The sequence below is a fragment of the Rhinopithecus roxellana genome, chromosome 3, assembly GCF_007565055.1.
Source record: "Rhinopithecus roxellana isolate Shanxi Qingling chromosome 3, ASM756505v1, whole genome shotgun sequence".
Taxonomy (NCBI): domain Eukaryota; kingdom Metazoa; phylum Chordata; class Mammalia; order Primates; family Cercopithecidae; genus Rhinopithecus; species Rhinopithecus roxellana.
The window spans coordinates 168,497,068-168,520,357 of record NC_044551.1 but is presented as its reverse complement, the minus strand read 5'-3'; the positions used below and the strand labels follow the sequence as shown (position 1 = coordinate 168,520,357).

The window sequence follows — 23,290 nt, the reverse complement described above, 5'->3', positions numbered from 1 at the left end:
TTTTTTTTTTTTTTTTTGAGACGGAGTCTCGCTCTGTCGCCCAGGCTGGAGTGCAGTGGCCCGATCTCAGCTCACTGCAAGCTCCGCCTCCCGGGTTTACGCCATTCTCCTGCCTCAGCCTCCCGAGTAGCTGGGACTACAGGCGCCCGCCACCTCGCCCGGCTAGTTTTTTGTATTTTTTTTAGTAGAGACGGGGTTTCACTGTGTTAGCCAGGATGGTCTCAACCTCCTGACCTCGTGATCCGCCCGTCTCGGCCTCCCAAAGTGCTGGGATTACAGGCTTGAGCCACCGCGCCCGGCCCACTAATCTTATCTTTATTACACTTCCGTCTTTTTCCAGAAATGGCTCCACGTTGAGTGCTCACACCGTGCTCAATTCTACCCTGAGCACTTTGCTTGGTTTCTCCACAACAATATTATGATAGGTACAATTATTGTTATTCCCATTTTATAGATGAAGAAAATAGTGATGGGGGAAATGGAAGGAAAAAGGATGGCCATAAGTTGGAGGCAGGTATGGTAACAGTGCCCCTACTTGCAGCAGGCGGGCAAGACATACAGCTCAAGGTTTTCCAGAAACCTGACCAACGATAGGAAATGGGTTGGTGATAATATTCATAGAGTCCAGAAGATAAAAACAAACTGATTGCTCAGAAGATGCAAAAATGGCCCTTATCTAACGCAAGTGGCCTTGGACAAGTCACTTCTCTCTCATTCTCTATCTTCTGTACAAAGGGAGTGATTACAATAATGTCCCCATCACAGGGCATTTATGCAGGTCAAGGAAGTAGACTCTGCCTAGAACCCAGAAGATGCTGTATCAATGTTCATTCTCCTGTCTTTTTTTGTGGCCTTTTGTTCTCCCTCCACTTATTGAAGGCAGCATCTTGGAGTGTGGGTGTTTAACTACAAAGTCATTGGCAACCAAGCAGCTGCCCAACCAGCTCATTATTACCTAAAAAGAAGAAAGGAGCTTTGCAAGGAAGCTTTGCAAGCACGCCAGCTCCTGAATTTCATAAGCAGTGGGCAGCTGAATAGCGAGAAGCTTGAAATGCACGTAAGAATGAAAGGGGCCTCCAGCACAGTCCACCTCTTGCCACTCTGTTACAGTGCTGTGCCCTGGGATATTCAGGAAAGTCACGCTGTTCCATCATCTCCTGCAGCCGAGAAACGCAATTGATTTTCCTGGCCTCATTTCTGTCATAAAAAACAGTTTCCCCCAGGGATCCCCAGAGAACTAAAATGGAGAAAATCTCATTCATATTTTACCATGTAAGCCAAAGCCTAATTGTTCACTGGACAATAGATACAAGCTGAATGCCTAGGCCTTCGCTGGCCCTGGGCCTGGCACATAGGATGCAGGGATGACATATACATGGTGTCTGCTCTCAGGAGAGACTCATAGAAGGCAAGGTGAGAAGTGATGTGATAGAGATGGCACTGGGGAGTGGGTCTCCTGGGCCATCCTGGAAGGAGAGAGTAAAAGGGGGATCCAGGTGGAGAGAACAGCCTGCCCCAAGGTGTGGATGTTGGGGTGGCCCATGACGGTGAAAGACAAGTGTTGGATGGTAATCAGAGGCAGCCTGAGGAAGGAGCACAAGGTTCAGACTGAAGAGTTTACCGGGGGCATTAGAGAGCTCGTGGGTCTTTAATATCCAGCATTCATGGACATGGTTCCATTGGAGCTTTTAAAATCACTTTGGCAGCTCGGATGGAAATTGATTGGAAGGAGTAGATTTTGGAATTAGGAAGACCGGTCAAGGGTTCTAAAAATAATCTAGACATGAACAAGTGTCCCATACCCCATAGTACTTCACAGCCCAGTACTCAGCTAGGTACTTTGGGAGATACCAAAACAAGGAAGTAAACGCAGATTTTCTGGGTGCCAACTGTGTTTTGATGCTTTACATATATTATCTAAGTAATACATAATAAGATCAGCGTCTCCATCTCACAGGTAAAAGACCCAAACTCACGGAAGAGAAGTGAGTCACACAGGAAGCCAGTGGCAGAGCCACACCCCACAGAGCAATCAATGTGCTCTATTCTGCAGACCGGTAGCAGAGAGGAAAGCCAGACTCAGATGTAGGAAGGGAAGACAATGTGTTGGCTCAGTGTGTACAGCCTGGAGTGAGCTACTGAACTCTAAATCCAAAGATGACTAATGTAAGCCTAAAGGGTAATCTGCAAATACTGCTCCATTAATATTCAATGATAAATGATATTGCTTTAGAATCAAATTCACATAAATGGAAGCTTCAGCTGTACGTCAGCACCCTGGGAACGTTAAATTGTAGGCCACATCTTGTACTTCCAGGAATCACCCACACCATCTACCCCAAGGCTGGGGACATGGAAGCTACTCTGTAAACACTTATCGACTGAAGGGGGCCACTCTGAGAAAAACTGCTGAAGGGAGTTATAATTAAGAGAATGGCAATGGGTGCATTTCCAAATGTAATCTTTCAAAGCTTCAGACAGGTGGCCGGGCACAAATGAAATTTATTTGTATATTAATTCTTCACATATTTACTGAAAACTACCCACATCCTTCCAAATGCTAAGATGATTTTGTGGGTTAATTCTGTTTTTAAAAATATATATAAAGAAACAGATTATTTCTCTACTGTCCAATTTTCCAGGACATGGAGAAAGAAAAAATGCATGTACATTTTCTTTTTTTTTTTGAGTGGAGTCTCACTGTCACTCAGGCTGGAGTGCAGTGGCGCCATCTTGGCTCACTGCAAGCTCTGTCTCCTGGGTTCACGCCTTTCTCCTGCCTTGGCCTCCCAAGTAGCTGGGACTACAGGTGCCTGCAACCACACCCGGCTAATTTTTTTTATTTTTAGTAGAGTCGGGGTTTCACCATGTTAGCCAGAATGGTCTCCATCTCCTGACCTGGTGATCTGCCTGCACATTTTTTTTACAGAGGCAGAATGACATTAATACAAGACCTGATGAAGATAGCACAAAAAGTAAAACTCAACACAACCTCACAATATTAATAAAGCAAAAATTTTAAATACAGTAATGTATTAGCAAACAGAACTCCATGGTACACCATGACCAAATGAAGACATGTGAGAATGGCTTAATATCTGAAAATATATTAGTATAATTTACCATAATGCCGAGTCAAAGAGGACAAACCATATCACCATGTCCATAAATGCAGAAAGGGCATTTGCGGGCGGGGGGGGACATCAAAAAATAAATGCTGGCCGGGCGCGGTGGCTCAAGCCTGTAATCCCAGCACTTTGGGAGGCCAAGACGGGCGGATCACGAGGTCAGGAGATTGAGACCATCCTGGCTAACACAGTGAAACCCCGTCTCTACTAAAAAATACAAAAATCTACCCGGGCAAGGTGGCGGGCGCCTGTGGTCCCAGCTACTCCGTAGGCTGAGGCAGGAGAATGGCGTAAACCAGGGAGGCGGAGCTTGCAGTGAGCTGAGATCGGGCCACTGCACTCCCGCCCGGGCGACAGAGCCAGACTCCGTCTCAAAAAAAAAAAAAAAAAAAGTAAATGCTAAAACACTAGAAATAGCAAATCTGAAAGTACTGACCACTGCAATTAGACAGGAAAATGACATCAGGAGTCCAGAAATTGCAAAGAAGAAATAACATAAGAAACTAAATATCAGAAAAAGAGAAGCAATATTAGAATTACGGGCAGATGGAACAATATTCTTTGTAAATACAAAGAATCAAAATTTTAAACAAATTATTAGAAATAATAAGAGAAGTTGGTAACTGTCTGGTGGCAAATAAATATACAAAATTCAAAAGCATTTTTATTAAGTATAAATAATACCCAGTTAGAAAAAATAATGAAAGAAAAGATTTCTTTTACAATACCAATAACAACAACAACAACAAAAAACAAGTAAAATACTTTGGAATAAATTTAACAAGAACTGCAAAAATGATCTTAAAGCTCAACTGAAAGCGATGAAAGTCTTCAACAGATGCGATCTTGTTTCTGGATAGAAAATCTCAATATTTTAGGCCAGGCGTGGTGGCTCACGTCTGTAATCCTAGCACTTTGGGAGGCCAAGGCAGGCAGATCACCTGAGGTCAGGAATTTAAAACCAGCCTGGCCAATATGGCAAAACTCCATCTTTACTAAAAAATACAAAAATTAGCCGGGTGTGGTGGTGTGTGCATGTAATCCCAGCTACTGAGGAGACTGAGACACAACAATCTCTTGAACCTGGGAGGCAGAGGTTGCAATGAGCCGAGATCACACGACTGCATTCCAGCCTGGATGACAGAACAAGACTGAAAAAAGAAAGACAGAAAGACAAGAAAGAAAGACAAGAAAGACAGAAAGACAGAAAGACAGACAGACAGAAAGAAAGAAAGAGAGAAAGAGAAAGAAAATCTCAATATTTTAAAGATGTAGCATCTCCTCAAATTGAAATCCATAAATTTATGTAATCCAAGTAAACAGTAACAGTAGCAAAATATTCACATATATATAGTTATATATAAGGTTAAATTATACATAGGGTTATATATATAACATATATAAATATATATATTTACTTGCAAAAGCAAAATGCAAGAATGGGTAAGGAGTTTCTAAGGTGTGAAAGGAATGAGAGAATAATTTACACAGATATGAAGATGTATAACAAAGCTGTAATTGAAAGAATTTGGTATACAATAACAAAACACTGTCAGATCAATAGAAGAAAAGAGAGAACGGAAGCAGACTGAAACCCATATGGAAATGCAGTATCTTTTTTAAAAGGTTGTATGTCAAGTCAGAGAGGGAGAAGATTAATAAATGATCTTAGAACACCTGACAAATTACCATTCAAAAAGAGATAAACTTGGATTCCCAGCTCACTCTTTACAGACAAATTCCAGATGAATCAAAATTGTAACATAAAAAACACAATCATAAAAGCACCAGAAGAAAACGTAAATTTAGGGTGGGAGATGGCCTTAAATTTTAGAGTCAAATGTATCAATATTTTCCCTCATGCCTTCTGGAGTCCCTGATTAATCTGAGTTAAAGCAAAAGTTAGAAATATTGTAGAATGAAAAAAGCAGTTACACCATAAACAAAACCAAAAGGCAAAGGACGACTGAGGAAATACCAAACAAGGGAGAAAAACTAAGTCTGTGGTTTTGGGAGATAGCAACACAAATTAGGAGGAAGGAACAAATGATCCAGCCAGATAAGAATTTTTCCAGAAAAGAACCAATGATCAAACAAGCATTAAGAACCCAAAAAGAAGCTCAAGCTCACTGATAATGAAAGATGTGCACGGCCAGGCACGGTGGCTCATGCCTGTAATCCCAGCACTTTGGGAGGTTGAGGCGGGCTGATCACGAGGTCAGGAGTTCGAGACCAGCCTGGCCAACATGGTGAAACCCCGTCTCTACTAAAAATACAAAAATTAGCTGGGCATGGTGGCTGGTGTCTGTAATCCCAGCTACTTAGGAAGCTGAGGCAGGAATCGCTTGAGCCCAGGAGGCGGAGATTGCAGTGAGCTGAGATTGCACCACTGCACTCCAGCCTGGGCAACAGAGCGAGACTCCATCTCAAAAAAAAAAAAAAAAGAGAGAGAGAGAAAGACATGCAGACTTCAAGAGGAGGGCCATTTGCTACCTATCAGATGGGTAGGACTTAGAGTTGGTTAAAACCTGGTGCCAGTATATGGGGAGGAGCAGCTCATGCTTAGGCACTGTGGGGAAGTAGAGACTGGTGGAACATATTTGGAAGATAATTTGGCAAAATTTATTAATTAAAATGGAAGGTGTATATACACTCCGGCAAGGTTTTTAAGAGTGAAGACTCTCATGCCCTCCACGTACACTTGCAGAACATATGAAAGGGGTGTGTATGCGCATGTGTGTATGAGTCTCAGTCCATTTGGGCTGCTATAACAAAATACCATAGACTGGATAGTTTAGAAACAACAGACATTTATTTCTCACAGTTCTGAAAGTTGAGAGACCTAAGATGAAGGCACCAGGAGATTTGGCATCTGGGATGGGCCCACTTTCTGGTTCATAGATGGTGCCTTCTATCTGTGTCCTCACATGGTGGAAGGGTAGATCAAGCTTCCTGGGGCCTCTGTTATAAGGGCACTAAGCCCATTCACGAGAGGTCCACCCCCGTGACCTAATCACTTCCCAAAGGCCCCACCTCCTAATACCTAATATCAACTTGGGGGTTAGCATTTCAACACAGGAATTTGGTGGAAAACACAAACATTCAAACTGTAGGTGTGTGTGTGTAGTTCACTGGAAGGAAGTTCACTGCAGCTTGATTTCAGCAGCAGAAGGCTGGAAGCTAGAACAATCGTGGACTAATTGACAAAGATGATGAAACATCCTCTGTCTACAGCCATTAACAAGAATAAAAAGGATCTCAGTGTGCTGATGTGGAAAGAACTCTGATATATATTACTAAGAGAAAAAAGCAAGGTACAAGAGAATGTGTAGAAAATGGTTACATTTGAGAAGATGAACGAGGAAGTCAAGTTTAAGTGTGTGTGTGTGTGTGCGCGCGTGTGTGTGTGCACTGTACATATAAGACCTTTAGGAAGTGTCCTGGATGAGATCATAGGAACATAGGAAGCTGCTCCTGGACTAACAGAACTTTCTGCAATGATGGAAATGTTCTCTAAATTTGAGCTGTCCAATATGGTAGTCACTAGGCTCATGTGGCTACTAAGTACTTGAAATGTGGCTAGTGTGACAGAAATGAAACTTTAAATTGTATTTTGTTTTGACCAATTTAAATGTATGTAGCTACACGGGGCTAGGGGCTTCCAATTTGGACAGCACAGATGTAGACAACAGATATTTTTTGTGAGAACTATGAAGGAGGGAAAGGGAGACTTTAATTTCTCAGTGAATGCTTTTCTGTACTGTTCGAATGTTGTGCGTTTGTATGTTATTCTTATTTTAAAACAAAGTTTACTGACCACCTACTGTATTCGAGGCCCCAGAATGTATAGGCATAAGGGGCTATACATTGAGTCAGGGCAGTTTCTGTCCTCAAGAGCCCAGGCTTTCATAGGACCAGAAAAGCGCAGGTAAGGAAATAACTACATGAAGGAGGGAAAGATGACCAATTCTGCCCAGTGAGTAAAGTCCCAGCAAAGGAAATGCTCAGTCCTTTCTGAAAATGGGGAAGAGAGGTGGGGCTACTAGGAAAGGAGGTGATGTTCCAGCCAGTTTTATGAGATGAATAGGTGGCCACCAGACTGTGGGGAGAGAAGAGCATTCGGAGTAGAAAGAACGGCTAAGTGGAGGCATAAAGATGAAATGGGGTCCGCTGTGTTGAGAATTCCATAGGTAATTCAGCTTGTTGGGAGGAGATTGATGAGCAAGAGACGGGCTCAAGAGACCAAGTATAGCAGACGCAGGAGTTCAGATTTTTCCCTAATGACCAAGAGCAGCCCCAGAATGGTTTGAAGCAGGGGAAGGAAGTGATCGCCTGTGAGTTTCAGAAGAGACACACTCTGACTATAGCTTGACATGTCAAAACCGAAGACAGGAGCTGGAAATGAGAAGGGCAGTTGAAATATCTGCAAGATTTATTTTTACCCTCCTCTATACAAAAAAAATAAATAAATAAAGCTATTTATAGACCTAAACTTGCATTGAGTACATTTTGCTTTGTGCACGAAACAATCATATTGGGTCTGTTTAGAGTTGTGCAGTATCGCACTTCCTGCGGCTATCTCATTTTTTATTAAGCTTCCTACAACCTTGAGAAGTCTTTTTGTCTTTACCTCTTCTAATTTTTCTAAGGCTTCAAATCTCCGAGAGATTGCTAGGATAAGACACTGAAATACCAAACAAATCTGACTTATCCTTGGTGGCGTGACTATGGTGTGATTTCTGGTTTTAGGTCCAGCGAACATGCTGGTAAATCCTAGAGCAAGCTTCTCAGCATTTGGGGCTGGACGTTGCTTTGTTGTAAGGAGTTGGCCTATGCAGCATAGGATTTTTAGCTGCGTCCCTGGTCTCTACCCACTAGAGGCCAATAGCACCCCCACCCCCCAGTTGTGACAACTAAAACTGTCTCCAGGCATTGCCAAGTGTCCCCTGAGAAACGAAATTACCTGTGACTGAGAACCATTGTGCCAGGGCCCCTGTGGATGAACTCACCCAACTTCCTCATTTTACAGATAGGAAAACTGAGGCCCAAAGATTGAGACCAGAAACCAGGTTTCCTGACTCAGTTTGGAGATTCTTTCAGAAATTAGAAATTTTTTTTCTTAGCCTCAGAGAAATGCAATACAAAATAAAGTTGGAGGAGTTTTCATTCAAGTCAGTTTCATTAGCTAAATATTCGTTCATATTTAGCTTTTCTCTCTCTCTTCATCTCTCTCTTTTTCCCTGTCTCATATCTTATATATGATTCAGCCTCGAATTTCTGTTTAGTAGCCTGGTTTTCAAGCCACAAGTGCTACCCAAATTAATGAAAATACTTTTTTAAAGACTATGAGAACACCTACCCTCTCCACTTGTAGCATTTTCATTTTTCATTTGCTCCCAGTGAAAGAAGTTAAGAGGAATGTGTCCCATACGGATTAGCAGCTACTGCATGCCAGGTGTTGTGCTAGCCACATCACAAGCACCATCATCACAATGGTTCTCTCAAGTGGTGGGCGCTGCCATTCCCATTTTACAAAAGTAAAAACTGAGGCTGACGGAGGTGAGGTGACTTGCCCAAGGTCACACAGTCCAGTGCGTTATAGAACTAACAATCAAACCAGGTCTGTCAGATTGCAAAGTAAAACTGGGTCCAGGTTGTCGAGAATTAGAATGAATTAACGATGATCACCCAAGTGAGGGTTGAAACCCCTTAAAGAACCAAATGCCCTCCCAGTTACTTGGATCACAGAGCTGAGTGCTCAGCATCCCCAGCAGGAAGCAAGGCCTACATGGCAGTTGCTATAACAACTCGTTTTCTTATAATTATAGAACCTGGTGGCAACATGAAAAGCTGCACATCCAGTCATCTTATTATGGCCTTCTTCTGACAGTTCCAGGAGCTTAAACGTCATCAATGCTTTAAGAATCACATTTAATAGAATCATGCATTGCAGAAGCAGAGGCCCAGAGAGTGAGGAAGCCAGGAGATGAACCCTCCCGCCTTGTGACTGGGAGTGTGGAGCAGGTGGCATGACAGACCCTGGGGAAAACGGCATCTCTTTCTTGGGAAATTGTCGCTTCTCTTTTTCCCTTTTGGCTCAACGCATTTCAAGACTCGGCCAAACAGCGTATTCAAAGAGAAAAAAGAGGACGAGAGAGCCAACGCAAAATTAACCTAACACTCAGCAGATAACAGGGATCTGCAGCAAAATTTTAGTATTCTTGCAACCACATTTCGGTTTAGCTTAATTTAGCCAATTCCCCAAATGTGCAGGGTTTCCCAATTTGGAAGATGGTATAGATAAAAGAACACACATGTATGCATGCACACACATACACAAAACCACACGTCGGTGCACATACCCCTCTGGGTCAGAAAAGTCCGACTCTGCCCCCTTATTGGCTGTGTGACCCCGAGTGGCTTAACTTATCATACTGATCCCCAACTTTCTCATCGTATATTAAAAATATGCCTATGTCATGAGTTACAATAAAGATAAAATGAGAAATGACTCACGGACTATCTGGCACATAATAGAAGTTTAATAAAATAAAGTTGTTACTATTTATTACTGCAAACAATTATTTTTAAAATGCTGTTTTACTTTGTGTATCTTCCTTTTATTACTCCAACCAAGGATTTGAGAAACCTTTAGGAAGCCCTCTCTTCAGTGGCACCTTCAGCAATCCAGCCAGGTAGCAGAACTCTAGGAAAGCTGATGTGCCATCTCAGCAGTGAGGAGGAGGAAGAGAAGGAAAAGTTGTAATGCTGGGACCCTAGGACTTCCAGGTGTGAAAGTGGGGAGTCAAGGACCAGTTCCAGGGGAGATGAAATCTAAGCAGGGTCTCCAAGCAGAAAACATGGACAGCAATGGAGGCAGAGGACACTGCGTAGGCAATGCTGGAAGTGTGAAAAGGCATGGCAGTTTTGCAGTGCTATGAGAGCCCCAGAACACTGGGAGTGCAGGAAGACGGTGGCAGAGGGACAGGAACCAGCAGCAAGGCCCACCTTTGGAAGAGCCTGCAGTGCCGTGCTAAGGACATCACACCGCAGCCCCTAGGAAGCAGGAAGTCATTGCAGATTTCTCAAGCAGGAGAGTCATCTGATGAACTAACCTGGTTTTGCTCATATTTCGTGAAGGGGTGGGACAGAGATGGAGAGCTCTGAGCTGGCACAGTGGAAAGGGTAAGCCAAGAGGAGCAACTGAGCTAGGGCAGCGTCCCCTGGGATGGAGGCCCACAGGTACCAGGCGTAGCTTCCCACTGGAGACCCAAGCTAGGCAGCAGCATCCATCTAGCAAGAGACCCCCCTCTCCAGAAATGAAACTACCATGCAGCTACAAGAGGAAGCTCACATTTATCGAGCCACTGCGGAACAACTGTGTTAGCTTACATTGCCTTCCTTAGGCCTCCCACTAGGTCTATGATGGAGCCATCAGCCACCCATTTTGCAGATTGGGAAACACAGGTTCAGAGAACTGAAATGACACGTTCTAGTTCACAAACCCATGGGATCAAACCCCTAACCCATGTATTTCTTCCATATTGCCTTTCCACAGTGGTGCGCTGAGAAACCAGCTCTTGCGGGGAAAGGAGGAGATCTGCAGCCTTTGCTGATTTCCGTGGTGTAAATACTCCCACCATGATTGATTTCAAGCTTCCAACAGCTTCACAACTGGCTTGCAAACTTGGGAGAACCAGCTCTCAGGAGTGGGTGTAAGTTACTCCAGCCCACCCCTGCAGGAGTCCCATAGGAAACAAGAGTGCTCGCTATGCCCTAGAAGTCTTCTCCTACACTATGTTTGTTAACAAGTGACTTGCTTTCTTACAGCATTTACTTACCGATGTTTGTTTGGATCAATGAGAATGTAAAGCTGGTAATAAAAGCCCATCCTTTTGCTATGGGGTGGTCACTGAATCACCCTGTCTCTCATCAAACCCTACGCACATTCCTCCTAAGGCAGCGCCATGTGTATTTTCTCTCCCAGAGAAACGCTTTGTTAAAAAATTAAGCCACAATTGCTTTGCAACTATCAATTAATAACAGCATATACTTTTGAAGGTCACTCTAATAATACACTCACAAAGCCAGGAGAAAGCACCCAGACAAAAACGTAGGCCAGCATCTTCAGTCTGATTTTCAATAAAACCCTGGCCAGAAGTGAAATAATAAACACGAAACACTCTGGCAGCCTTTCTCCACCAAGTCCTCGTGCAAATTCTTTCCACACCAAATAATGACTCTGCTCCTAACCCAGCAGGCAGTGTTTTTAATAACTTGCCTAAAAATGTTCCTCAAAATTAAAAAGAAAGAGAGAGCAATAAAAACCAAGACAACAGATAATAAAGTAAAATCGCTTATCTCCATTTGCTGCTGTCAGCAAATATTAGAATCCCATGAAATGAAGGCCCTGGAGTTTTGATGAAAAATTGGTAGAAGCAAATGGTGAAGCTAGAAATGTTGTCTCACCTCCTTAGGAATGTGGCATCAGAAAGAGAGTTATGAGGATGTGTTATCAGCAAGAGTTCAGAAGAGAAGATAGGGTCCTGATTTTAAATAAAGATACTGGAAATGAGGCAACCAGAGCTGCTGATGTGATCGATGTGGAGTTTCTTGGTCAGCCATAAGGATTATTTCATTTGCTCATTCACCTCCTCATTCATTCATTCATTTGAGACGGTCTCACTCTGTTACCCAGGTTGGAGTGCAGTGGCACAATTCGGCTCACTGCAGCCTCAACCTCCCAGGCTCAGATGATCCTCCTGCCTCAGCCTCCTGAGCAGCTGGCATCACAGGCATGCATCACTACATCCAGCTAATTTTTTGCACTTTTTTGTAGAGATGCGGTTTTGCCATGTTGCCCAGGCTGGTCTCAAATTCCTGGGCTCAAGCAATTCTCCCACCTTGGCCTCCCAAAGTGCTAGGATTACAGGTGTGAGCCACCACACCCAGTCTTATTCATTTATTAAGGGCATTTTTTAGTGCTTCACCCGGCCAGGTGCCAGCTAGCTTCTTAGGGTAAAGAGACAAAAAAGACACCATTCCTGCCTCAAAGAGCTCCTGGTCCAATCAGCAGGAGACATAGTAGGTAACTCACTGATGCCAACTCTGTTCAACTGGTACTAGAATGGAGGGTCCTATAGGACGTGCAGGAACCCAAAGGAGAAAGGACAGGCTTTGCATGTCAATGCAAGCAAGACTGTACAGGCCCAGGCCATGTGCATTTGGTGTTGAGGGATGAATAGGGAGATGGCCCCATGGCGGGCAGGAAAGACAATCCAGCTAGAAGGGACGACACAGACAAAGGCAGGGAAGCATCAAATGGACAGGATCCTGAGGGAAGGGCCAGTGCTTCTGGGAGGTGGATGCACCTATGGGAGAGGCAGGTGAGCAATGGAAGCACAGCAATGCCACTGTGGGGCACGTGCTCTAGAAGGGGAGGAGAAAGGACTGGGGCTGCTGAGGAAAGGGGCCAGGGACCAGGGAGAGGACTGGGACAGGCGGTGATATGGTTTGAACCAGAGTGTTGGAGTGAGAACAGAGAAGAAAGGACAGTCACTAGAGACTTCCAGAGGGAGAGGGGCCTGGCTCTATGGCTGCTAGATGCGGCGGCCAACAATGAGGAGGCTAGTTTCTGTGTTTCTCCCTGCTTCTTCCCCTGTTAGTGTTGGAGGGAACGTGAGCAGGGTTGAGGCTTGAGACAGGGAGCCAAGGCCCCCATTTCTTGGCCCTAGATTATAAAAGGAAAGGAAAAGGAGCCACTGGCAGGTAAGTAAGCTCAGCAGCATCCTTGGGGAGCCATTCCTGTGTAGCCGGGGATTCCCTTCCACTTAGCTGCAGCCTCCTTTGAGCAACCTTCCCTGACCCTGTCTACCCGGGCAGGTGGCCCAGCTGCACAGCCTCCAGGGTGTGGATCTGAGACAGCTCACTCCACCTCTCTGAGCCTGTGTTCCTCATGTGCACGTGGGGTAATAATCCCGCCAGCCTGGCATGCTGGGACCATTCAGTGGGGTAGTGCACATAAAGTGCTAGTCACAGGCAGGAGCCCAAAGAGTGGAATGGATCAGTGAATGGATGAAACAGCAAAAAATCCACACCTTCTAATGTCAGCCTGAAATTTCAACTGGGGTTTTATTTTTGTTTTACTTGTTGCTGTTTGTTTTAATAATAGCCCACTGATACTGGTTCTTTGTTGTTGTTGTTGTTGTTTTTGTTGTGACTGAGTCTTGCTCTGTTGCCAGGCTGGAGTGCAGTGGCTCAGCTCACTGCAACCTCTGCCTCCTGGGTTCAAGCAATTCCCCTGCCTCAGCCTCCCAAGTAGCTGGGACCTACAGGTGCGCACCACCATGCCAGGCTAATTTTTTGTATTTTAGTAGAGACGGTGTTTCACCATATTGGCCAGGATGGTCTCCATCTCCTGACCTCGTGATCCACCCACTTCGGCTTCCCAAAGTGCTAGGATAACAGGCATGAGCCACTGGTTCTTTAAAAAGGGCTGGCCCTCTCATTTCCAGTTCTTGGCCCCACCTCATTTTAATGAGAGAAAGATAAGCTCTGGTCCCCTTTGGACTAAGGTGCCCCTCCCACTGCAGCCCCACTGGACGTGCTCTAGGTCTGGACCTCAGGCATTCCCAGGATCCTTCCCAAGTGACTGCACACCCTCCAGTCTGAGCTGGCCCTGGCCAGCGCCTAATAAGGAAGATTCTCTGAATGCTGGATCAGGGTGTGGGGTCAGGGACGCTCCTGAGACCATCCCAAGAGACAGGGCCCACAAAGCAACACACCCAAAGCCCGCTCCATGCGAGGCCAGTGCTGGGAACTGGGAACACAGAGATGCACCAGACACCTCTCTGCTCTCCAGGAATCAGAAGCTAGAGGGGGTTGTGGGTGTGGGATAGGCCAGGCAGAGGACAGTGGGAAAGGAAGCCTCATGACCCTACAGAGCCCAGAGGAGGCCCCAAATCCAGCTAGAGGATCAGGAGGGGGTCCCAGAGTTGCTGACTCCAGGAAGAGAACAGCTGAGAAGCTGCACAAAATGTTTCTTGTCTAATCCACACATGTGTTAGCTCCTTCAGGGCAGGGATTTTGTTTTATCCATCTTTGTATCTCCCAGCAACAGGCATTGAGCCCAGGCCAGAACCAATATTAATAACGACAAAGAAGAAAAGGGAGGGAGACCAAGAAGGAAGGAAAGAAGGCAGAAAAGCCACAGCTTGGCCAGGACAATGGCAGGGTGACATCAAGTTGTGGCAGAGAGAACGGGATATGGAGCCATGGAGCAGGGTTCTTGCTTTGTTCTCACATTTCCTGGCTAAGCGACCTTGGGAAAATCACCCACTTCTCTGAGCATCAGTTTCCTTATCTGTAAAATGGGGATAATAAAAGTACCTACTTCCCAAGATTGTTGTTAGGCTGAAAAGCAGATGTAAAAGCATATTTAAGACATTATTATTATTCATCTTATAACCGAAGTAATAAAGAACAGCCTACAAAAAAAATGAACAGACTGGGCGTGGTGGCTCACACCTGGTAATCCCAGCACTTTGGGAGGCCGAGGTGGGAGGATCCCTTGAGGCCAGGAGCTCAAGACCAGCCTGAGCAACAAAGTGAGACCCTATCTCTACCAAAAAAAGACAAACCTTTTTAAATTAGCCAAGCATGGTGGCATGTGCCTGTAGTCGCAGTTGTTCAGGAGGCTAAGGTGGGAGGATCACCTGAGCCTGGCAGGTCAAGGCTGCCGTGAGCCATGATCATGCCAGTGCACTCCAGCCTTGGTGACGAAGTAAGATCCCTGTCTCAAAAAAAAAAAAAAAAAAAGAGAGGCCTACCCTTACCGACAACCAAACAAGCAAACACTTGCCTCCAGGAATCACTGTGGGAAGCCAGAGACCACCCATGAATCCTGACGATGAACTCAATGAACAACAAACTGGCTACCCCTTGAAATGTTCCTCCAGGTTCTCCCTGTCACATTCCCAGGGAGAAAAGCCTGCAAAGAGAGGCCCAGAGCCCAACCAACAAACAAAATCCAGCTAATTAGACAGGAAGCTAAAAATACAAGAGGAAGAAAAAAGATATAAATAGGAAGGAAAGAAAATGGTCATTTATTAAGCCCCTAGAGTGCACCAAAGACAGATTATTCATTAATATTGTCTGGTTTTATTAATGAAAAATTGGGAGCTTGGGAGTGAAGAGATTTTTCCCAAGGTCATGAAGCTAAGACACGGCAAAGCCAAGATCTAAGATGCCCAGGCGAGTCTAGCCTCAAGCCCAGGTGTCCCCCTGGAGGACAGCTGTGCCTCTCCACAACTTAGTACCAATGACTTCCAAATCCAAACTCAGCTCCAACTCACAGACTAGCCTGGAAACAACCCGGCCTGGCAGTATGGCTAGGTACATAAGCACCTTCCATAGCCTCAGTACCCTCCTCAGCACCAGCACCTTCCATAGCACCAGCAACCTTCAGAGCACCAGAAACCTTTAGAGCACCAGCACTCTCCTTGGCACCAGCTCCCTCCATAGCACCAGGATCACCATTACACAAGCACCCTCCACAGCACCAGGGTCACCACGACACCAGCACCCTCCACAGTACCAGGGTCACCATGACATCAGCACCCTCCATAGCACCAGGGTCACCATGACACCAGCACCCTCCATAGCACCAGGGTCACCATGACACCAGCACCCTCTGCAGCACCAGGGTCACCATGACACCAGCACCCTCCACAGCACCAGGATCACCATGACACCAGTACCCTCCACAGTACCAGGGTCACCATGACACCAGCACCCTCCACAGCACCAGGATCACCTCCATAGCACCAACACCTTCCACAGCACCAGCACCCTCCATAGCACCAGCACCTTTCATAGCACCAGGATCACCATGACACCAGAACCCTATATAGCACCAGCACCTTCCACAGCACCAGCACCTTCCATTAGCACCAAGATTCCCATGACACCAGCACCTTCCACAGCACCAGCACCTTCCACAGCACCAGGATCACCATAACACCAGCACTCCCAACATGGCACCAGCACCTTCCACAGCATCAGGATCCCATGACACAAACACCCTCCACAGCACCAGCACCTTTCATAGCAAAATCAGTTTTAGAGAACCCCTCGCTCTCAGATTAAGAAAGAAGGAAGGTTTTTTTGTCTGCATGTTCCCATTTTCTCGCATAACCCTGATGAAAATATTTCAAGTCTGCGGCCCTTTACAATGACTGCAGGGCCTCCTCAGTTTCAGAAATGACAAAAATTCCAGGCAATTCTTTCAGTGAATCTTTCTCTATTCATCTCTCCCCACCCTGCTCCCTTCTTTTCTCTCTCACAGTATAATTGCCATGAACTGCTTTCTCCAGGTTAATTTTGAAATTCAAATCACAAGCTGTCCCCGATCCATGAAGGGATTGGAATGAGAAGGGGTGCACCTTTGCTGTTCCCAAGGTTCCCTCAGCCCCAGGCAATGTATCTGCAGGGTGACCCAGTGACTGTGTAACATCACCAAACTCTCTAATTGTAAATTCCCTGACTCCAGCCCTGGTTCTCTGGTGGAAATCTCCATCCTGAGCTCCAAGCCTGTTAGTTCCAAGGGTGGTCAGACCACCTGTTTTCCCCCTCCCCACCCATGGACTCCAGGCACTTCACACTCAGAACATCTCCCCAGCTCCCTACCTCAGCGGCCGGTAGACAAGCCAAACACCAAAGAGTCCCTCAATGCCCTTCCTCCAACCAGGAGCAAGTGCTGTAAATTCCACCTCCATAACAGCCCCTCCCTGGATCCTGAGCCCCAGCTTGCTGACTCAGCTCAGACCCTCAGACTCTTCTTAATTACCTCCACGCCTCCTCCCTAGCCTCCCTGCATCCACCTCTGCACCTGCAGGTGCATCCTTCACGGGGCTCAGAGGGAGCTCCCTTTAAGAAAGCGAAAAACCAGGCTAATGAATGCTTGCAGCTTTACATAAGCACAAGAGAATCTGCTCCATTCCTCCCATTTTGTTTCAAGTGCAGGTCCCCCTCTGCCCATGCCTGACAGTCAGGGCTGACAGAGGGCTGCCCCTGAAACACAAAGCCCTTCTTTCCTGACCCCCAGGACTAATTAAGTCAAACTGCATGGGGGTGGAGAACTTCTACAGGCCCTAGTCCCTGACCCAGCACCCCTTTTCCTCTTAGCTGACTCATTTCGGTTCCACCCAGCAGTTACCTACTGCAGGCATCATGGCTGAGCAGAGAGGCCGCCAGACCCTGGCTCTGCACACTGGCTCTGCCACTTGCTGGTGGGTAAGCATGTTGTGTCACCTCTCGGAGCCATAGGGGATTATATCAATTTCTCACGGAGATATGAAAAAATAGCCACATCACCAAAAGTTGTCAAGTAAGACAAAAAAATAACCATAGCCCTACATCACTGCTAATAACACAGCCCTAGACAGCATTTTAATATTAATACATTTATTTCCATGTTGTTGTTCCTCTGTATTTGTAATTTTTCATAGCTCCAATCCTAGAAAGCATACAATTTTAATCTCTGCTTTACTCACTCAACATTCTCCCTTTAAGTATTTGCCCAAATTATTGCACTTCATAGCCATCATTTCAAATGACTGCTGGATAAAGGATTTCATTAAAAACTCTTAACACTCTGTTTTTTTTAAAAAAAAAACACTTAAAAAATAATTCTCATTTTTGCCTGATTATTGAAATAATTAAGTGCACATTGCATAAAATTTGGAAAGCACAGAAAACTAAAAATTAGATGAAAGTATCTCATAAACATACAATTTAGAGAAAACCACTCTCTGAGAAAACAAAAAAGGTAATTCTTAAACTGTAAAGTAGTTCATCATGTGGATGTGTTCTCATTTATGAAATCACAAGAAAGTTGTTGAAAGTCTAGTTTCCAATACCTTAATTTTATAGATAGTACTGCAGTAAACATTCCTACATGTGCAGCTGGGAATATCTCTTGTGATCTCTTGCCAGGAAAACAGGTCAACTTGACCCCGTGGCCTGGGGCACCAAGATACCCCAGGCCTCTCCTGCAAGCTCTGTGCTCATTCACGTAGGTACCTGCTTATTCCTGCAAGTACTTGTGTGCAGCTGGGTCTTGGTCAACTTTCCCTGGGCCTGTGCTGTGTGGCAGACACTTAAAGTACAATAAAAAAGTAAGACCAGAAGCTGCTCTCCAAGAGGAGGGTGGCATCTAGGGAAGTTCCACATTCCAGGGGATGCACACAGAGGGACCACACTCCTCCCCTGGGCCACATACTCAGCTGCTTCAGTATTCATTTAGTGGGGAGAAAAATAGTCAAAGACAGACAAACCCACGTTTCTCCCCGCATACGCTTCCATTCCCAGATAACCAACCACAAGTCATGTTCACTTTCAAAGCTCCCGGTCACAGTTGACATAAAAAGGCTACTATTAATTGTGCACTTATTCTGTACAGATCCAAGTTCTTTGCATGTATTTTGTACTTCATCTTCATAGCAACCCTACTATTATCTCCATTCGATAAGTGAGGCTTGATGACTTGCTTGTGGCTACACAGCTAGGACAAGGTAGAAACAAGGCTCAAGCCCAGCCAGGCTGCTACATCGTCCAGCCACAGGACCACTTGTTCTACTGCCTCCAGGGTTGATTGTTTGCCTCCTAAATATTTCAGATCTGCCTGCATCTCTCCACCCACTCACCAGCCTTATCTGATCTGCCACTGTTTTTTGTGTTTTTTCACTTGAACGACTGCAGTAGCCTAATAGTGCCTCCATATCCCCTTTCATTCACTACACTCCATTAGCCATGTAAAAGCCAGCATACTTTTTCTAAAACACAGATTTAATCATGTCCCTTCTCTTCCTGAAGTCCTTCAAAGGCTTCCTGTTGCTTTTAGTATTAAACCCTAAATGCCTTCATATAGCCTTCAATGCTTGGAACTGTCTGTCCTCCGCCCACTTCTGCCTCATCTGTGTCTGCTCCCCGCACCCTCCTAGATCCCAGCCTCACTGTCCTTATTTCTATTCAGGGTTTCTATTTCTGTTTCTATTCAGGGTTGAGGTTAGCCTCCTTCCCGCCTCAGGGCCTTTGCACAAGCTGCACCTTCCTCAGCTGCCAGCACCTTGTACCTGCTTCATACCTGCTGAGGGGACCCACCTCAGCTCCTAAGTGACTTCCTCAGGGCATTCCCTGGGGTTCCTCTTTCACCCTCACAGAGAATGCTTTGTGGCTCCTTCATGCAATTCGTCACAGCTAGCAACATATTCCCCAGTGCTGCTCGCGGCCCCTCCACCAAGAAACAGGAAATCAACCATTAGGGTTTCACCACCAAGAAGCCAGCTTTTCTTTCCTCACCATTTTTTTTCTCTCATATTTGTTGCAACCAAGGACTAAAATGTGAGTTACTTACTGCATTTCTATCACATTTCCTGGAGATTGTGACGAAAAAGCAGGAGGAAGGGAACAGGAGAAAGGAGAAGGAATAAAAAAGGCATTTATCAATTATGAGATTTATCAGAACATTCCAGAGTACACAAGAATATGACAGACCTCAGAGGCAGAGTTCTTGTTATTTTATTAAACTCAGTGACCAGACTGTACGGCTTCAAGAAATCCTTCAGAAATAGCCTGCGTCATTTCCCCACCGACAGCAGTATTTGCTCCAAGCACGAGGTGTGCTGAGCTGGCTGGAGCCAGCCTCACCTTTACTCTTTCTATTACGCCATCAAGAAACTGACCGTAAATTCAGCAATTTTCGGCACCCGGAACTTCCCTTTGTTCTTCTGTTCTGGCTGATATTCCGTTCTTGTCTTCACAATCACCTGAAAGATTCAATCAGTGTGTTAGCATGCATGGAGACTTGAAACATTTTCCTTCCTTTTTTTTTTAGTAACCAGAATTTATTACACATGGCATAAAGATCAAAAAAATAAAGAGCCCCTCCCTTCAAACACACATAAGAGAAAATTCAAATTACTCATAATACTTCCCCATTCTAACAGAGACAACCCTAGGTAACAATTTTGATTACACCTTGTTAGATATTTGTATAGACTTATATATGTACACATTATTATATATTTACTATTTATGAAAACATATTTTTTATGAGATGAATTCATACTTTATAGTTTATAACCTGCTTTTATCACACAACGCTATATTTTTCTCCAATTTTCCAATGTAAACAAATACATGATTTTATTTTGCCTTTTGGTATAATATAACATTTCACTGTATGTGTGTACTGCAACTGATCTAATGAAACTTTAATTGTTATATATTTAGGTTGCCTCCACAGTTTTGGTTATATAAACAAGTTATGGGATTGTTTGTAACTCAAAGGATAATTGGAGGGGATGGAGGGGATAAACACCCAATCTCCATGATGTGCTTCACATTGCATGCCTGTATCAAAATATCTCCTGTACCCTGAAAATATATATACCTACTATGTACCCACAAAAATTAAATAAATATATATGAAAATAAATAAAATAAAATAAAATAGAAAGCTACGATGAAGATTCTGTTTCCAAACCTTTGCACACACACTTAATTCCAATTTGATCTGGGGACTTGTAAGAAGAAAAATATAAAGTTCTGTTGAATCTGTTGTATCATCTTATTTTTCTAAAGTCTGAATATTTTTGCAGAGGTGGTTAACATCCTATCAAGATATGCTGTCAACCTGACAAGACATTTATGTAACTCCATCCCACTATGCAGGCAAAGTGAAAGAAAAAGAAACCTGACAGATAATCAGTAACTATTGCCAAGTGTTGCAGTGCCATGAGGAACACAGAAGCTGTCTCAGCCTCAGGGTCTCACCTGTGAAATAGAGTAATTCTAATCATATCCCTATTTTGTAAGGTTGCTTAGAGAGTTAAGTGAGATGATAATGAGCAATATTTTTGAACCATTTATTATGTGCTGGTTTATTAGATCAAGCACTTCATATGCCTTACCTATCTCTATTATTTCCATTCTCCTAACAAGGAAACTCAAGCTCAGAGATGCTAAGTCACTTGTCCAGGGTCACACAGCTAAAATGAAGTAATCTTCTAACCATGATCACTCCTACTTCCCAGCATGACTTAAATTAACAGAATTTTCACTGAAAACACCCACCAGCTTTCCCTGGAGACAAGAGTCAAGCGTATTAACTAGAGCAAGAATTCTTCTATGAAGAATGTCCTTCAACATCTGTAAGGTATGCCATGGACTCAATGCAGCTCAAAAAGGAAGGGATAGGGACAGCCACTACCATACATGAAACATCTACCAGGTGGTACCTAAACCCAGCTAACCTATGGCTGGACTTACGTTGGTTAAGGAGGCCCTAGGCCCAGCCCATTAGCACCCCACCCTCTCTTACCTCTAGAACCCATTTCCAGATAGAAATTCTGCTGTTGTATCCCACCCTCTTCGCAGTCTGTTCCTCCAAACAAGAAGAAGAGAGCCCCTGGCTTCCTGAAACAGGGAAGCAATGCAGCCAAACATGGATGAGAGCTTACAGGGGGTGGGGCAGAAAGATACTCTGTTATTTTTGTTTTCTTCCTACCCCCTAGGCCAAAGAATAGGAAAACAGAAGCTCTTGTACCACAGATAAGAAAAATAATTCTCATACTTTGTGCATTTAGTATATAGCAGGCAGTGAGCATTTGACATGCCTTATCTTACTTAATTCTACACTAAAAAGCAGATACCGATATTGTCAATATTGTAGGGGAGTGTACAAGTGTGGGTTGAGTTCAAATCCTGGCTCCGGCACTTACTAGCTAGTGACCTTGGGTGAGTTGATGAAGCCTTCTGTGTCTTGATTTTCTTAACTATAAAATGGGGAAATCACCATGACCACCTCATCGGATTGCTGGGAGGCATAAATGAGTTGATACAAGTTAGACATTCAGAACATTAATCCAATAATATCTGGGTGCTATCACATTTTCTTCCATAGATGTCTGAGGCATCTGTAGAGTGGAGCCTTGCACCTGTCAGGCTGCAGGGTCATGCTACCTAGCCTATCAAGAGCAACATAAGGACTTCTCAAGAATAAAGCCATCCAAGAATGCCCCCAACTGACCTGACTAAAAAAAAAAGAGTTTGAGGGCCAGGCGCAGTGGCTCACGCCTGCAATCCCAGCACTTTGGACGGCTGAGGCAGGCGGATCACAGGGTCAAGAGATCGAGACCATCCTGGCCAACATAGTGAAACTCCATCTCTACTAAAAATAAAAATAAAAAAAAATGAGCTGGGCGTGGTGGTGCGCACCTATAATCCCAGCTACTCAGGAGGCTGAGGCAGGAGAATCACTTGAACCTGGGAGGCAGAGGTTGCAGTGAGCTGAGATCGTGCCGCTGCAGTCTGGAGACAGAGCGACACACTGCCTCAAAAAAAGAAAAAAATAAAAGAGTTTTGGAAGAGGAATAGAAGTTTCCTGGGAGGACAAGACAAGGGAAGACAGTCTCTGCAAAGTGAACCACAGAGCCAAAGAAACAAAGGGGTGAAATAGCATGAGATCTGCAAGGACCCACTTTGCTGGCATGTGAACTGCAATTCGAATGTGAGAGCTGCAAGCTAATGTAAACAAAAGAGCAAATGGTAAAGCTCCTAGGCTAGTTCATAGTAACCTGGGATGGACCAGATGAAAGAACATACATGCAGGTGCTTTGTGAACTGAAAGGATATTCTACAAATTTCAGTTATTAGAAATATTTTGTACATCACTAGATCAACTGTCAGGTTATGAAGTGGTAAAGAAAATTTAGATGTCTGATTATTTCTCTTAATCTACAGTTTTAGAAATATTCACAAACTTGGATTTATAATTTTATCTCCCCATGTACGTGTGTATATACACATATGTGTGTGTGATACATATATAACACATCTATTAACATATATATAATACATGTGTTTCCTGGTCAGCATGAGCCACAAGCCTTGGGGTAATAATTGCTTTTTGTGATAGGCAGCATTCTAATTTGGCTCCAAAGATTCCTGCCCCATGGTGTTCATGTGCTGTATAATTTCCTCCCTTTAGAATGTGGGCTGGACCTGTGGTTATGATGGGCTAGTCCCTCCCATGATTACATTGTGTTATGTAAAATCCAGCATAACAGACTGGAAAGAGATTCTCCACTGACCTTGAAGAA

The 23,290-nt window shown here is 44.5% G+C and overlaps 1 protein-coding gene across 1 annotated transcript in view; it reads right to left on the bottom strand.

Annotated features, from left to right (window-relative positions):
- Nucleotides 1-23,290, bottom strand: part of NSG2 (neuronal vesicle trafficking associated 2) — a 139,142-nt gene that overhangs the window by 23,621 nt on the left and 92,231 nt on the right. Inside the window, exon 4 of the mRNA XM_010373343.2 lies at nt 19,871-19,954. Coding sequence (XP_010371645.1) covers nt 19,871-19,954 — 84 coding nt within the window. The remainder of the gene's footprint in view (nt 1-19,870; nt 19,955-23,290) is intronic.